Here is an 18,161-nt window from a genome sequence, read left to right as displayed (position 1 = left end):
ACTTGTTTTTTTCTGTTGTCTTCATAGTAGCTATCCTAACAAGGGTGAGATAGGCCGCAGAGGATTTTTAAAAAGTGAACCTATTATTTTTCATCTTGGGATGTTGGATACATAACATTATACCTTTGTCAAAGCCTAAAGAACTTCACAGCATAAGGAATGAGCCTTAGTCTATGCGACTTTTTAAAAATTTTTTTGTTTTTTTGAAAGAGAGGGATTGTGAACAGGGTGGGGGAGAAGTACAGTGAGGGCAAGGGGAAAGGAGAGAGAGAATCTTAAGCAGGCTCCGCATCCAGCCTGGAGCCCCACATGGGGCTTGCTCTCACGACGCTGAGATAATGACCTGAGCCGAAATCAAGAGATGAACGCCTAACCAAGTGATCAACCCAGGTGCCCCATCTATGCAATTAAAAAAAAAAAAAAAATCATTGAGAAAGTAAGAGGATCCCAAGAAAGAATGCAGACTGACTGAGATTAAAAAAAAAAAAAAAAAAGTACTAACAAGTTCACTGAAGGGAATGGAGGGAATAAATGGTGCTGACCTAAGTAACTTTGAAAATTAGGAGTCCATAGAAAGCGAGGGAAAAGGAACTGCATATAAGAACTGTACTCTAGTTGATAAAGTTGTTCCACAGAGGGCTACATGTTAATAACTTTGATATTGCTATACTACATCTATACTGAAAAGGAACAATCAAGCAAATGGATGGTGGCCAAAGGGAGTTGTCCCAAGTGGGAATTTCCAGATAAGCAAGAATAGGCTAGAAGAATACATATGCAAATCGACTGGTGTCAGAGATACCATTAAATATTTAATGTAGACACAGATTATTACAGAAATATTTATAGCTACAGTACACCTACAGAGCTTAGTATATACATACGTATTTCTTTGTTTTATCAGCTGAGAGAGAATAAAAGAATAAAATTGCAGTAACAACCACATCTACCACCTATATCTTGGTCTCTAATACCGTTTTCCAATAAAAGGAACCAGAGCTCTTTGGAGAAATGGTTGGTTCTAGGACTGGGACAGAAAATATGCAAGAAAAGCCTGGACCATCTTATAGTCCAAAGAAGTAAAGTTGTTCTTTTAAAAAAATCCTTATTGGGGTGCCAGGGTGGCTCAGTTGGTTGAGCATCCAACTCTTGGTTTCAGCTCAGATCATGATCTCAAGTCCTAGGATCAAGTCCCATGGGATCAAACCTCATGTCCAGCTCCCTGTAGGTGGGGAGTCTGCTTCCCCTATCTCCCTCTCCTTCTGTCCCTCCCTGCTGGCGCACACGCACGCATGCACGCACGATCTCTCTCTAATAAATAAAAAAATAAATCTTTTTTAAAAAAAGTCCTTAGTGGTGGAACGGTGTTATAGGGACATAGCAGCCAATGGCCAAAGCTGGAACAATCTGAGCCAAAAAAAATGAAGTAGCATTGGATTATATCCTTGAATCCACACTGCTATAAACAAATGAGTAAATTAATAAATGGGGAAAAGATAAATTTTCCATGCAGAAGAATTCCAAATAAATTATGCAGCTACTCCACCATAAAAAAGGGAGCATAACTCCCTTCTCTTTAAGTGTTGACTACAACAGTGACTTCCTCCCAAAGAATACAGTATAAAAAGAGGGGGAAAAAATAACTTTATAGTGAAGAAAAGAGAGACAACAAACACTACTTCAGCCAAGTGAGCAAAATCACTATCAACTGTAATAAATTCTGTTGATACGTACATTTGAAATGATGTGATGATAATGGCACATGATCATCCTCCTCAAAACCATAACTCCAGTCTGATCACATATAAAAACATCAAATTCCAGCAGAGAAACACCCTGAAATATACCTGACCAAACCCTTCTAAATTCTCAAGGTCAACTACAAGGAAAGTCTGAAAAAAATGGCAGACAAGAAGTGCCTAAGGAAACATGACAATTAAATGTAATGTGGAACAGAAAGACATTAGGTAAAAACTAAGGAAATCTGGGGGTGCCTGGGTGGCTCAGTGGGTTAAGCCACTGCCTTTGGCTCAGGTCATGATCTCAGGGTCCCAGGATCAAGCCCTGCATTGGGCTCTCTGCTCAGCAGGGAGCCTGCTCCCTCCTCTCTCTCTGCCTGCCTCTCTGCCTGCTTGTGATCTCTCTCTGTCAAATAAATAAATAAAATCTTAAAAAAAAAAAAAAAAAACTAAGGAAATCTGAATAAACTATGGATTTTAGTTAACAATAATATACGAATATTCATTATTTGTAAGAAATGTACCATTCTAATGTAACAATTTAAAGAAAAGAAAAGCAAGTGCCAGTAACACCAGGCTGATGGTCTCTTTCTTCCTGGAGTCAATTTAATAGCTTGGTATTATATCTACATGACTAAGAGACCTGGGTCATTACAGGAGATCTTTATTGTTTCCAATATCCAGGAAAACTTTCTCCTCACAAAATAAACTTCTGCATTTCTATTTCAGTACCCCTTCCTCAGTCCTGGCAGTGCCTTCCTTCACTCAGCCTGAGGTTAGGTAAACTTCAACAAGCCAGGACCATCAATTCTGACCATTAGGCAAAACACCCATGTATTCTGGCAGGTGATGTCGCCAGGGCAAGGTATGGCAAACAAAAGGTGGGCTATAAACTCCAGGTGAGACACAAAAGCCCTTCACCACCAAGCTCTTAAAATGACAGTGGGCCATATTAGACTCTGAAAGACCTCAACTCTAAAATACCTGCTTCAACACTTCTATTACTGCTTTTTCTTAACTCCCTTGCTATTTTTCAAATAGCCATAAATAAATATGTATGCGTGTGTTTGCCTCTACAAAGCAATCATTAATTCACTGGGGACAGAAACCATAAATTCTGTACTTTTGGACACCTTCCACTTATTCAACTTTTTTCCTTTCTAATAAAAACACTACTTTGTGCAGGTGGCAATGTGCCCAGTTTTGGACAGTGAGACCTAAGGGGAAGTTTGTTGTAGAAACTGGGAAAGCTTTTGTCTTCCTGACAAAGAGGCAAATATATTTAATGTTGTTCCTCTTTCTTTTTCTTACCTACCCCCCCATTGGGGGGGGCATTAAAAACAGACATGATTTTTGGAGCTCCAATCTCCAACTGAGGTAAAGTCCAAAACAGTCCTAAAAGTGCTAACCCAAGCCAGTGACCGAGTCACTGGCTTGGGTTACAAGATACAAGACTATCTTGTTGTATAAAACAAATAAAAATATTTGTTTAAGCACCTGTTTAAAAAAAAAAACAAAAAACAAGTTGTGGCCCCTAGCACCATAAACACCAATGATAAGTGTGACTTCAAAAGAAAGATACCTTCTGAGCTTTCACAATAGGACTGGAAAGGAGGTAGAAGATATGAACAATGCCAGGGGGATCTAAGCAAAAACCCTTAAAGGGATCAAAACTTCAAACAGCCCAAACCCTAAACTTAATAGGTAGGGCATATCAGAACTCAGTATGCCCTAATCTTGAGAGACATCTTTCCAGGATCCTGGGATCACAAAATATTTAAGGAAAGTCTCTAACATGAAAAACAAGAACCAAAACTAGCAAAAAGGGGGGAAAAGCAACTTAGAGGCTACTAATATTACGCAGGGATAAGAAAACTAAACACAAGAAGACAAAAAAACCTATTTTGGGTATTCAAAAAGAACTAAGAAAAGATTAAGTAGAGGATGCTATGTTAAAAGTACATTCAGTAAAAAAGGGGTGCAGAAAAAAAAAAGTACATTCAGAAAATAGAGGCTCCTGGGTGGCTCAGTCAGTTAAGCATCCAACTCTTGATTTCAGCTTAACTCGATCTCAGGATCATGAATTCAAACTCCACACTGGGATCCACACTGGGCATGGAAACTACTTTAAAAAAGAAATAAAAGGGAAAAAAGTACACTGAAAACAACAACAAAGAACAACTCTTAGAAACTAAAAACACAATAGCAAAATAATTAAAAACTCAATGTAACAATTTTCAGTTTCCAACAGTAGCAGACTAAGTTTTTTGGATCACCTATCACTATTCTAGTGGATTAACAACTTTAAAATATGGATAAAAATATATTTTAAAAATGTAAAGCATCAGAAGACAAGTCAAGATAACAAGGAATTACAAAGTCACAAGCAAAATATGAGAACTCAAAAAGAGGGGGAGAAAAGCATATAAGCTACATTTGACCTCAGGATGTTTGCCAATCCTGAAAATCAGGATCTTTGTTTTGGTAAAAAAGCATAAGATATGGGGGCAGAAATTAAAGCCCAACAACCACACAAAGGAATTTCTAGCCCTGAACTTGTTTTAAGATGGTCCCAGACTAGGAGTGACCCCAGGCACACAGAAGAAAACATAAATCCTATACATAACATAGAACACCACAAACTAACCATAAAGGATGACTGCCACACACAACATGTTAAATGAAAGAAGACAGATGAAAAAGAATATATACTGCATGAACATATACTCATGTGAAGTTTAAAAAACCTACAAAAGTAATCAAAGGCAATACAAGTCAGAATAGTGGTTACTTTTGGGCAGATATTTACTTGAAATGGCATGAAGGAAACTTCTGTATCCTGATCTTAAGGGCAATTACATGAGTGTGTTGATTTAAAAAAAATTAATTTTGTACATATAAGATTTGTACACTTTAATGTATGAATGTGTCTGAATGAAACTTTTAAAAAATGAAGGTAAAAGAAGGTCATTTTCAGATTCGAAAAGTTAACAAATGTTGATTATATTTAGCCTTGGCAAACAGTACTAAAGATGTTAATTTAGTTCATGATCTAAGTCTAGAAAGCTGACTCAGAAGTTAGTTTGTATTTTTTTATTTTTTTTTAAAGATTTTATTTATTTGACAGAGATCACCAGTAGACAGAGAGGCAGGCAGAGAGAGAGAGAAAGAGAGAGGGAAGCAGGCTCTCTGCTGATCCCAGGACCCTGACATCATGACCTGAGCCAAATGCAGAGGCTTAACCCACTGAGCCACCCAGGCGCCCCTAGTATGTATTTATTCAGAAGCTATTTAAAATACCATAGCTGTTTCAGGTTGCCTGGGTGGCTCAGTTGGTTGGGTGGCTGCCTTCGGCTCCAGTCCTGATTCCCAGGTCCTGGGATCAAGTCCTGCATTGAGCTCCCTGCTCAATGGGGAGCCTGCGTCTCACTCTCCCTCTGCCCCTCCTCCTGCTTGTACTCTCCCTCTCTCTCTGTCAAATAAATAAACAAAATCTTTAAGAAAAAATACCATAGCTGTTTCAATAATTTTGATTTTTATATTTTTAATGGAAAAAAAACTAATCACCACTAACATTCATCAAGAATCTCTCGGAATCAGGGCACCTGGGTGGCTCAGTGGGTTAAAGCCTCTGCCTTCGGCTCAGGTCATGATCCCAGAGTCCTGGGATCGAGCCCCACATCGGGCTCTCTGCTTGGCAGGGAGCCTGCTTCCTCCTCTTTCTCTCTCTGCCTGCCTCTCTGCCTACTTGTGATCTCTGTAAAATGAATAAATAAAATCTTAAAAAAAAAAGAAGAAGAATCTCTCAGAATCAGCACTTGTACTCACCAAAAACCAAGCTTTTATGTTTCCCTATTCATTAAGTCTCAGACAATTTACATTATCATTACATGACCAAGAGAATGTTAACTCTTCTCATTTTCAGAATCCAAAGGGTCAGGGAGGCTGAGTGGCTGAGTGTCAGCCACTGTTGGCTAAGGGTATGATATCAGGGTCCTGGGAAGGAGCCCCACCTCAGGCTCCCTCAGCCTCTCACGTGTGTGCGCGCGCCCATGCACCCTCTCTCTCTAGTAATTAAAAAAACTTTAGAATCCAAAGGGTCATAAGATATGCTATCACTAAAAAATAACCATTTGTTCCCAAACAAGGAAATGAGAATTCTAAACCTAAAAGAGAAAAATTTCATATGAATAAGTACAATCAGTTTTATTTCCAGATTATAAAAACGATCCGTAAAGGGGCACCTGGCTGGCTTAGTCATTAGAGCATTGACTCGATCTCAGACTCATGAGTTCAAGTAAAAACAAACAAAGGATCCCTAAAGTTAAACAAAGATGTAAGAAATATACATGCTGGGGGAAAATGCCTAAATACCCTTAGTATTCAAAACATAATCTGCTGAGTTATAGTAATTTATTGATTTCCTCATTCAACAAGTATTTCAGTGCCTATTACATGCCCATTCCCTTTGTACAAATTAGGTATACAGCAAGGATACAGCAGGAACAAAACCAATGACTTCTACTCTGGAAACAAAATTATGGTGTGGGAAAAACAGGGAAATCTGACTCTATATAAACATTTATATTTTTTCAAACTACAACAAATGAGGCACTATTAAAGTCTGATGATTAGTTTTCTAATAAGAACTTAAGGAAAAATGGTTCCTAAGCCCCCCAAATTAATAACTAATCTGGATTCAATAGGCACATTCTACAAAAACTTTTATTCTTAGTATCTAGATTTCTTTCTCTTGGGCTCTATACAAATTCTAAATGCTGAATCCTACATTACAAAAAGCAATCAGATACCATCTTAGAATGCCTTACAGCAGCTCCCTATGGTGTAAAAGAGGTGATTTTAAAGAACTAGTCAATAAAAATCATGTAAAAGTAATCACAGAATACAAATTATAGGAAAAAAGAAAAATGCTTAAAAGCACAGGTGACAATATTAAAATTAACTATATCAACAGATTTTTAAGCACAATTTGCAATTTTAAAGCATCTACCATTCAACCACCAATTAAAGGTGATACCTCAAAATATTCCAAAATGTCTTTATTATATGAGAAAATCACACATGAAGCTATTTCAGAGCAAAAGTGGTAGGATCAAAACTTACTACATTTACCAATGAACACCTCTCAGCCTCAGAAAAAGCACTGGAACTAAACTGATACGGAAGTAAAAATATTAACTCACAGATAAGGGAGAGAAGGGAAAACAGTATAAACAAACTGCAGAAATAACATATATTTTAAAAATACAGCTGGTATCAGGACCAATAACACTGTTAAAAGAACGAACACTCTTCAAATATTCTTGCAGAGGTGATAAAATCAATAAACTTTCACCTTTAATTACCCAGGGGGATTCTTCCTTCTGCCACCAAAGCATTCAGAAAGAAGAAATAATCCCTTCTACTAACACAAACTACAACTTCCTTCTGTGGATTTTTAAATGGTCTAAAAATCAAGTTTATTATATGCTAATAAATAAATAACACCCCACCCCCTTCTGCTGATTAATGTAAATCAAGCACTCAGCCAAATCAGCCTCTTAACCTGGTCCCAATCTACCCTGCATCACTACTTTCAGCCATCCCATATACTCAATTTCAAGCCAAACCTAACCACTATACTCAGGTCAATCCAACAAACATTTACTAAAAATCTGAGTAGCATCAGGCTCTATGCCAGTGTGCTGACAGGGAAAATACAGCAATGAATCAGACAATGATTAAGCAATGAATAAGACACGATCTCTGCCCTCTAGGAACTTGGGCAGCTATATGCAAAACCTTCCTTATTCCAAAGCCCATGCCAAGTATCTTTTTGTTATATCTGATATACATAGCTTGGACTAATACATGGAATAGCTTTTGTTTCCTATAAAACAGTATCTTTATATAATCTTTTCCCACTAGTTTTTAATACACTGTAGGTATAACTGTGTTCCCCAAAACAGAATTTTTCTTTTTTGCTGAGCTAAAAATGTTTAAAGACTGAAGACCAATAAGACAGCACTTGTAGGTGCCATAGTTATAAATTACCATTCTCTTATTTTCTGCCTGCAAATAGGGGCTCATTTATAGGAAAAAGTAGGTAAAATAGATTTGTTTTTAAAAGATTTTATTCATTTATTTGAGAGAAAGTAAGCATGGTAGGGGGGAAGAAGAGGAAGAGGGAGAAGCAGACTCCCCAGTGAGCAAGGAGCCAGGACCACAACCTGAGCCACGGCAAATGATCAACCGATTGAGCTACCCAGGCACCCTGGTAAAATAGGTTGGTTTTTTTTTTTTTTTTAAGATTTTATTTATTTATTTTACAGAGAGAGAGAGATTACAACTAGGCAGAGAGGCAGAGAGAGGGGGAAGCAGGCTCCCCGCTGAGCAGAGAGCCCCATGCGGGCTTGATCCCAGGACCCTGGGATCATGACCTGAGCTGAAGGCAGAGGCTTTCTAACCCACTGAGCCACCCAGGCGCCCCGGTAAAATAGGTTTTTAAGTGTCCAGCCAAACTCACATTTTTAGACAGGGGGAGGAAGAAAGAGTGTAACTGTTCCAAAATAAAGGCAGGGAAGGGGAGTGGAACTGAGTGGTTTAAGAAAGCAGCAAATGCAGAGGTCAAAGGCCATTCTCCAGCTTCCATCTTAATACAGTCAGGATAAAATGGTGGCATAAACAGGTGTCTTAATTAATTCTCAGCCTCCTTAACTAAGAACAAGGGCTGTAATACAATGTTGAACACAACAATTTCTATCAACAAAATGGAATATAACATATTTATACTATGACTATTTTCCAAAGGTTTGAATGTACAAGAAATAACTATAACATAAAGTGGTAATCCCATAAGAAAGATATTATCCAGAATGTGTACTCTGGAAAAAAGGTGGGGGGGTTCAGAGGAACTGATCAACAGAAGACATTCTGGACAGTGATGCAAACACAGAGGAGTATTTTGGAGTTAGGAAAGAATATCACCTTAAAATGACTGTTTCCTCACAGCAGGACTGATATTATAAACTTTCATAAATTTCACCATACATTCACAGTGCTTCCCCTTAACAGACGCTCAATAGTTACTTTACTGTTTAATTTAAATTCTTACAGCAATTTTATGGTCTTTGAAAAAAGCAATATCATTAACATTAATTAACAAGGAGTTTTCATTGTCAAACTCCTCCATACAGGTGCACAGATTTTTTAAAAAACGTGAAGTAATGCTCAAGTCAATATTACAGAAATAGTCTAACCACAAGGACTGCAATGGAACTACACTTCTGTTTTCTAGACAAATCTATTAATGTGGTCCAACATTTCATCAGCTATATTTGTAGTCACATCACAGAGCTGTAAGTCAGGTAAAGTCAAAGAACTCCCGTTAAGTCAGTTTTTCCCCAGCTGTAAAAGTTTTTGAACCAAACAGTAAACCTTAACTTCATAATCTTGGTTTCAACTTATTTGGACATTCTCAAACTGTTATCTAGACCACTTAATCTATCATCACCTACAAAGGCCTTCAGAACCATAAAGACTTCCTCCAGGATGCATTTTTTAATCAGTAATCAATATCCTAAGTAATGAACTATTAATTCAATTGGGCAAAACATGCATGATCACCTACAGGCATTGTTTTAGTCAGTGAAAACAAAGAGATTAATCCAGTTCTATACTCTAAGACTATTAAGTCTGGTACACTTACAGCACAGATTTTCTTTTTTTTTTTTTAAGATTTTATTTATTTACTTGACAGAGATCACAAGTAGGCAGAGAGGTAGGCAGAGAGAGGGGGTATCTAATGAATCTATGATCCAAAAGAGCATGAGCAGGGTGCTAGGGTGGCTCCGTCAGTGGAGCATATGCCTTCAGCTCAAATCACAAGAGTATAGGCCCAGGATCAAACCCTGAGTAAGGCTTCCCGCTCAGCAGGGTGTCTGCTTGTCTCTACCCCTCTCCCTGTTTTCACTTACACTCTCTCAAATAAATAAATGAAATCTTTTTTAAAAAGGGAGCGTAAGTTTTATCAAATGCATTTAACTAATAATTTAATGAAAGTAACAATGGCTTGAAATTACATACTCTTAAAACTAAGGGCAAAAAGCACACAGATTAGGAAACTAAGGCATAAGAAAGGTTTGTAAGACCCAACAAAATGAGGCGCCTGGGTGGCTCAGTCGTTAAGCCTCAGCCTTCAACTCAGGTCATGATCCCAGGGTCCTGGGATCAAGCCCAGCATCTGGCTCCCTGCTCTGCGGGAAGCCTGCTTCTCCCTCTCCCACTCCCCCTGCTTCTGTTCCCTCTCTCGCTGTGTCCTTCTCTGCCAAATAAAATCTTAAAAAATAAAATAAAATCTTTAAAAAAAAAAAAAAAAGACCCAACAAATTATGTCAGATTCGTCACCTCACTTCCCTCAGGGAGCAAATTTCTGAATAAATCATGATATGCATTTAATGTGTTCAGTCATATTTTTTTCGTATCTATATACACACTCACAAACCATACATGGATTTTTTTTCTGGCAAAATTTGGTTTCTCAGACCATCATAAAAGTATCTCCTAATAAATAAAACTTATTGACTGAACACAGAACTTCTCCAACTCTAATTTTCTCCCTTGTAAAAGGGACTAATAATTATAAAATCTGATTTGTGAAATCACTGATTCATATTTGGCCTCTTTTTGATCCAACCATTCTTCCTGTGATAATTTAAAAAAATCAACACAATAAACAACACTTAAGATGCTATCTTATAATTAATTACATCGCAGCCTGAAGAAACAAAGACACTGTCATCTCTTTGTTTGGTATTACCCAGGACATAGAACCCAGAAGTCTCTAGCATATATTCAATGTTGAAATGCTCATTTGGAACACCTAAAGTACCTTAAAGCAGAGCATAAATCTAGTACCAGTAAATTCGTATCCTCTCACAACCACACACAACAAAGTCTGACATAACCCATTAGTCTATCACTATTAGTTCTCCCCCAGAGTCAGTATAAAGTGGTTCTCTATTTTATTACTTTATTCTCAAATTTAACATAAGACTTAAGAAGCATTAAAATATCAATGAAACTCCAAAGAATATAAGAAAAAAACTTAAGATTCAGTGCATAACTGCATTCATCGTATTTTTGTTAACAACATGTTCCCATTAATTAAGCCTATGGGATAGTAACGTGATCCTAAACATGAAATAATTAGAACTGATCTCTAAATTCAGAATTTCAAGAGAACTCTCCCAACCTCAAATTCCTCAATGACAAGAGCACAGTATAGGTGTTTGTTACAATCCACTGGAAGCACAATATCCTTATTCAAAACAGAACAGTAAAAACAGGAAGTCCAGTCAAAATTTTCTAAGGTCTCTTCTGGTCCTAACAATAGCCCTTTACACCAATTTCTATTTATTTAAGGTTTAAGCATCAGATGATACTAGTTGATCCTCTATCATTTAGTTTCTAACAAATATTTCCCTCAAATCCAAAAACCACTAAAAACTTTAAAACATGGTGCATTAAATTTTAAGAGGAAACTTAATTTAAAATCTTTTTTTCATAATTTTCAAAGACAATTTTTAGTTATCAGAAATTCCCATCTCTTCTACAGTTTACCTTTCCAAATTGCTGAGAAACTATTCAAATGCTGAAAGTAACCAAATTACGGGAGACACTGGGGGACTGCTAATCACTTCTGAATGTATATTCTTAAATTATAACTTAAAAAAACTTTTAAAAATCGCATTTTAATCTTCAGTAAAATACTGTTTCTCCTTAAAACTGTTTTTCTGTAGTATGATAGTGCTTCTTAAATCTAAAAGTTAAATCTGAATATTACTCTACTCTTCCTATGTGTACTTTAAAAGAAATATTCTGAGTACATTTTTGCTTCCTCTGAAACGTATCATTTAAAAGTATGTAAAAATAAAAATATTTTCTAATTATAAAAATGAATAAACTGTATCTACTTTAATTGATGATGCACTATAATCAATTACAAAATGTACAAAATCAAAGGGAAAAGACCAATAATGCCTGAGAATCTAAAGGGTTAAATTTTACATAATTCATTTACTATATAATCCTCTCTAATGTACGAACAATTAATGCTATCTAAGAAACGTGTGTCTGAGTTACTTTCTCTTGAGTAGTGTGTTTACAGACTGGGCAAACACTCGTCGGGAACGTTGCAGGAGATTCCTGGGCCGGCTAAGTGTTCTACTAGATGAACTCAAGTCTCTTTCAGTTCTAAGATTCCCAGCGTGTGAGTAAGAGGGGGAAAATAACCGAAGAAAACACATGCCCTTCAATTAACCAATCTACCTTCATTCGAGACCACGAAGTTCTTCCTCCCCTTTCTCTGGCTTTCACCAGACCCTCGCTAACAAAAGGCACGGAAAGTGTGCACAGGTGGGATAAAAAGGGGAGTGGCTGAAACCAAGCGGCTCTCGGGACAGCGCCCCCAAGCCCCGGGTCCCTCCGCTGCACCTGAGAAATCACTGCCCTGCACACCTCCACCCTTGAGAAGCTGCATCGAGAGCGAATTCTCCGACCTATTACAGTCCACCCGCACCTTGGCCAGACACCGAGCATTGTCTGAAACCTTCAGCGCCCAAGAAAGGCGAGGAGAAAAGAAAGAAAACGGGGAGAACGATGGAAAATAAAGAACAGCGGAAGGGGAAGTAAAGCAATCGGGAAGCCGTACGCTCCTTTTGGCAAAATTGGCTTCCCCGTCGACCCATCAGTTTAATTTTGATTCCAAAAGCAAACCTCCACCCCACCCCCAGCCCAAGGTAGCAGCCGGGGATAGCCCAGCCGGAGTCCCCAAAGCCACGCGCTGGTTCGGGGCACACAGACAGCGAGAGGAAAATGGGTTTGTGGGCCGGGCCTGGCTGGCCGGAGGCCGGGCTCGAAACAAAGCCGCCCGGCTCCCCCTACCTGGGGCGAGGGCGGTGGGCGGCGCCTCGAGGCTCCCAGCGCGGTCCTGGCCCGGCGACGCCCTCGCCCCGGGGACCCTTGCGGGAGCTGGGGGCCGCGGCAGGGCCCCTCCCCGCCCGGGAACGGCGCTACTTCGGGACAATGGACCCCCTCCCCGCCTCCGGGCGGAGAGATACAAAGGGAGAGGAGCGCCGCCCGGCAACGAGCCAGGCGTCCGGAAAGTGAAGACCCAGGAGAGACAGGGAAAGGGAGAGGGTGGCGGCGGACGCGGGAGCCCGCGGGCCGCTCCACCCGCCGTCCAAGGCGCTGCCCTCAGCCCCGCCGCAGCGACAGAGGCGGGAGCGCAGACCAGCAGCCACTCCACCCCGGCCGAGAGGGAAGAGGGGTCTGCACACAAAGAAGAGTGGAACCCCCGCCCTCCGCTAGCGCCAGGGGCGGGCATGGCCCAAAGGGCTCGGGCGCCGACGGTCAGCGGCGCCTGCCCAGCCCGCGCCCCTCGCGGGCCGGAGTCCGCGCGGGGCGCCCCTCACCCGGACTCACCCACAGCTCTGTGCCCCAGCTCATGGCGGAACTTGAGGCGACTCGGGCCGTCTGGCGGCTCGCTGTCCGTCCGTCTGTCGGATATGCCCTTAGTCTGTTCGACCTCCCACTGGCTGGCCGACGGGCTCGCAGCTCCGCCGCTCTGCCTCCGAAGGTGCCGCCACCGCCGGGCTCCCCAGTGAGTGAGAAAGCCGCGACTGGAGAAGCCGCCGCCGACGCCGCGTCCCCGCCTCCCGGAGCCAGCAGGGAGGGGGCCTGGGCCGAGGGGAGGCGGGACGCGGAGAGGGGAGGGGGGCGGGGCGCGATGCACCCTGGGATCGTGGCGGACCCGCGCTCGCCGGGCCTCCGCGGGCGAATCCCCTCGCGTAGGGGTCTTCCACTTTGCTGGTTCCCGGGCTAGGTCTCTTCCCGCCTGCCCCTTGCGGCTCGGACAATTCCACCGCCGTCCGCCACTCGCATCTGCGTCTCCAAGGTGGAAGGGAGAGAAGGGAAAGACGCCCACCGCCCTTCTCTACCCTGAGACCCCTTAGATGAGGCAACTCCAGTTACCCTCCCTTCCTGCCTCTTGCGCCCTCCACCTGGGAGAAATCCTGACATAGATGCCTTCTACAAATCCTTGGGTTTACGTAGTCGGACCTTTGTGGTAGGTTTTTTCTTTAAGTCTTGATTGGTAAGGTGATCTTGGGAATCACCAACATGTGTAGAGGTTGAACGTCAAATGTGAAAGCAACGTGCCCCGATTCTATTTTTAATAAAACATTGCAATTTTATAAGTTCTGTCAGGAAATCGCAAGAGGCAGATCTTTCAGCATTCATTTTGGAATGTTGCCATAGCAAGAGATGAAAGACCTGGACCAAGGCGAGGCGAGCTGTCACCTGCAGGAAAGAACCGAGCTTGCCCCAGCGGTGGGTTGTCCCCGCGGAGGAATGGGCACCTCGTCTGTGGGATCTGAACGGGAACCAGATTCCTCTCCGGTAGTGCAAAAGAGCCTCTTGGAACTTCAGGGACCTCTCACTCAGAATATGGGACTCTTGGAGGCAGGTCCACCATTTCCTTTTTCCTACGTGGAGTTAATTTCCCGGCCTTTCTGAGCAATCATTAACTGCAATCAGCCAGTTTGGCGGGTACTATTAGATACCAGATACACTTAGCAGCTCCTAACATATGCTTTAGCATTAATTGCTGGTCTCCTAAACACACACACACGCCTCAGTCCAGTCACTAGCCCAGTACTCCTCAGTGTTATGACAGCTGAGTGTCTTCAAGTTCTCCAAACCGGAGTGTCAGCATTTGAAACTCCTCCCCTTCTACGGCCTGCTCAGGTGCCCCAATCTCTTCCGTTTCAATCCTTGTCCTTGCTTGGCTGTGATCCCTTTTGGGGTGAAGAGGCAAATAACCTGTGCCTTCCTGACAGGCCGCCATTCTTGCTGAATTCTTAGCCTCCTTTCTCGGAATCCAGCTTGAAGTACACAAATACTCTCCTCCAATGGCCAAATTTTAAATGCTTAAGTATACCATTCAGTGAAAAGTATGTAAAGCAGTGACTGCACACTTTCTTTTTCCAATATTTTTCTATACTGCCTCTGTTTCAAATAAAATTCCTTCAATATTACTTGTATCACCTAAGGCAGCTATCCATTTCTCCTCTTCCTTCCTCTCACTCCCTAGACATCATGAATGCATTTAGCAATTACAAGTAAGATTAGTAATGGAAAATATAGTTATAAAATGGATGTCTCATTATTCAGAACCATTCCAATACTAAGGTTTACTGTATCTAAATATTGTCATAAAAGTTAAGACATGTGGAGCCAAATTTAAGCCAAAATTGCATGCTTTCCCTTTAAAAAGTAAAATAATCTACCATTCACATTTAAGATTATCCTTAACTATACTGTTAGACAATTTCCCAAATGAACATGAAGTCTTATCTCCTAGATGAACACTTTTCTTCTCCCGAAGTTTCTGAACAGAACTCCACACTTAGAACAATTCATTTCTCTCCAGAAAGTTAGATTTTCTGCCAAAAATTTCAAGGAAAATTTCCATTATACTACATTGCTATAAAATTTAAACATAATTCATATAACCAACTTAAATTGATATTTTAAATAATTATTTGTAACTTGCAAATTTTTATATTAAAATTCACTATTTACTTCAACAGTCTTTAGGCAAAATGATTAAAAAGTGAAAACTATCACAAATGAATAAGTATGTTTTGTGTTATATTTTGTTATAAAAATAATAAAGATTAATCAGCTTCCAAAGTATTCCTTTCTATAACCAATCTCTAAAATAGTATAGGTACATTTTAGCAAACAAACATCTAGAGGTGTTTTACACACACATATATAGTCACACACAAATATTAGTATGGCAGTTCATAAGAATGTTGTGGGGTTTTGTGTTTATTTTTTGTCTGTTTTTGTTTTTTGAGAGTGTAGCGACAGGAGAGCTGAGGGAGAGGAAGAGAAAGAAACTTAAGCAGTCTCCATGCTCAGCACAGAGCCTGCTGCCTGGATCTCAGGACCCTGAGATCACCATCTGGGCCGAGATCAAGAGTCAAATATTTAATTATACCACCCAAGCACCCAAGAATGTTGATTTTTGACATAAACAGAATCCTCTAGGTTTTAAGTTATTCATATATATATATATATATATATATATATGATTTTTTCTTTATGGACCCATGACAAGGCACTCTTGAACAGTTCAAACACATCATTTTTCTCTCTAAAAAAGATAAAACAAAACTTTGCATCTTGAAAGCAAAATCACTTTAGTATAACAGCAGCTTATTATTTTATGTCAGATGCTACTACCCCCAAGTCTTATTTTGCATCATTAAGGGATACAAAATTCTGTCAAAGCAATTATCTTACACCTTTTTGCTATTTGACCTATTTTGGTAATCTATTATCACAGAGTTTCTGTTTCTGTTACAGTTTTTATAAGGTAATCAACACTAAGAAGGAATGGAGGAAATAATACTATTTTAGCTTTCTCCACATAGTTTTGGTTTTTTTTAAGATTTTATTTATTTATTTGACAGACAGAGATCACAAGTAGGCAGAGAGGCAGGCAGAGAGAGAGGAGGAAGCAGGCTCCCTGCTGAACAGAGCCAGGGCTCAATCCCAGGACCCTGGGATCATGACCTGAGCCGAAGGCAGAGGCTTTAACCCACTGAGCCGCCCAAGCGCCCCTCTCCACATAGTTTTACAATGCAGCCACTCTACTGAGTAAATTTGAAAGAGCTCAAATTACACAGACTCATTAGCAATTTTAAAAATAATTACACTGTATTATTACTTTTTATTAATTATGGAAAATTAATAAATTCAGGCATATATTTGAACTCTGCTCTATGATAAGCCATTGAAGTGTTACATTTTCTTTTGCGTATTTTTATCTTGTATTAATTCAAATGTAATTTCCCTTTATAGTTTCTTGATTATAAACATTTAGCTGATGCTCTTTCTAGTTTCAAATTTTCCCTGCATGAATTCCCTTATTAAGTCAGATTGTAAAAGACAATTCTTCACTGCTGCATTCTGGAATATAGAATAATTTAATAGCCCAAATACATCAACCTTCAATCATAAACCAGTCTCTTGTCTTAAACCTAAATTTTTGCAAAAGTTTTTTCCATATATAAAGTTAGTAATGTGAAGTGTTTTCAAAGAAAAAGGTAAAACTCTATATCAACACCTTGAATATGGAAAGCTATTCTCAACATACATGTATCAATGTCCCACTAATATATGGCTACCAATCATATAGAATTTCCGCTGTTGAAAGGAAATCTCTAGTATAAACAATAGCAACTCCTTTCTTTCCATTTAAGTGTCTTAAGATTATGTCTTAAAATTATAGAAAGTGTCCACAAATAGAATCATTATCAACATAGGTAGGCCAGAACAATCAAGCTAAAACTATTTTAGGAAGAATATCAAGACGATGTACTTGGTAGCTCCATTTTAATGCTTTGAATGGAGAACCACAGTAGAAGCAAGATCATGCCAGAATGCAGATCCAGGCCAGCCAAATGAAGAATGGCACTGACCAAGTTAATAGTCAGCACTGCCTTCTGTATTGCCAATTTTCCTAACCAAAATTTTGGCAGAAATTCAAAACTTCGAGAGGATAGTTCAAAAGTGGCTCACTGAAGAAAAAGAAAGAAAACCACCTACTGTTTTGTCTTTGGAGATTCTGCTGTCCATTACTGAATCTAGTTGAAGCATTTTATCTACTTGCTCTTATGAAACCTGGCAAAAAGAAAAAAGTAAAAAAACAAAAAATGGAAAATTTTATGTAAATCAAATGGAATAGATTTGTTTAAAGAGGTAACTCATTTCCAATTTTCTATGATGATTGATTCTTTCCCACCAGTTATTATAGAACATGTGACTTGAAAAGCATTTAGGTGTTTATTTAGAGCAAATTCTCTTTAGAGTCAGGAGACCTTGTAGAACAAAAGTTACATACAGGTTTCTTCAGGTGATTGGTGCACCTTCCCAAATCCATTCAAAATTTCCATTAATTAAACTCTTAAAGAATTCATTTGTTTTGTTTTTATTTTTTTGTGGGGGTTTTTGCCTGTGTTGACAAATTTAAAAACACTTCAATTAACAAAAAGAACACCTCGTTCTCTATTTTCTTTTTATGAAATTCAATCAAGTATATCATATATACTTGTAGAAATAAAAACAGCTTTTACAGGCTCACAAGAGCCAACTGTTAAGTTTTCAGGAGTTTTGCAAACACATTGTTAAAAACGTTGGGGGTGCCTGGGTGGCTCAGTGGGTTAAGCCGCTGCCTTCAGGTCAGGTCATGATCCTGGGGTCATGGGATCGAGTCCTGCATCGTGCTGCTTGCTCGGCAGGGAACCTCCTTCTCTCCCTGCCTCTCTGCCTGCTTGTGTGCACTCGATT

The 18,161-nt window shown here is 39.7% G+C and overlaps 1 protein-coding gene across 3 annotated transcripts in view; it reads right to left on the bottom strand.

Moving 5' to 3' along the window:
* Positions 1-13,478, bottom strand: part of FNBP1L (formin binding protein 1 like) — a 105,409-nt gene extending 91,931 nt beyond the window's left edge. For all 3 annotated transcript variants that reach the window (XM_082688714.1, XM_082688713.1, XM_082688712.1), the window contains exon 1: positions 13,224-13,478. In XM_082688714.1, coding sequence (XP_082544840.1) covers positions 13,224-13,247 — 24 coding nt within the window. In that variant the 5' untranslated portion in view covers positions 13,248-13,478. The remainder of the gene's footprint in view (positions 1-13,223) is intronic.
* Between the last annotated feature and the right edge of the window lie 4,683 nt (positions 13,479-18,161).

The sequence above is a fragment of the Mustela nivalis genome, assembly GCF_964662115.1.
Source record: "Mustela nivalis genome assembly, chromosome: 10".
NCBI classification, from domain to species: Eukaryota; Metazoa; Chordata; class Mammalia; order Carnivora; family Mustelidae; genus Mustela; species Mustela nivalis.
This window is presented reverse-complemented; position numbering and strand designations above follow the sequence as displayed.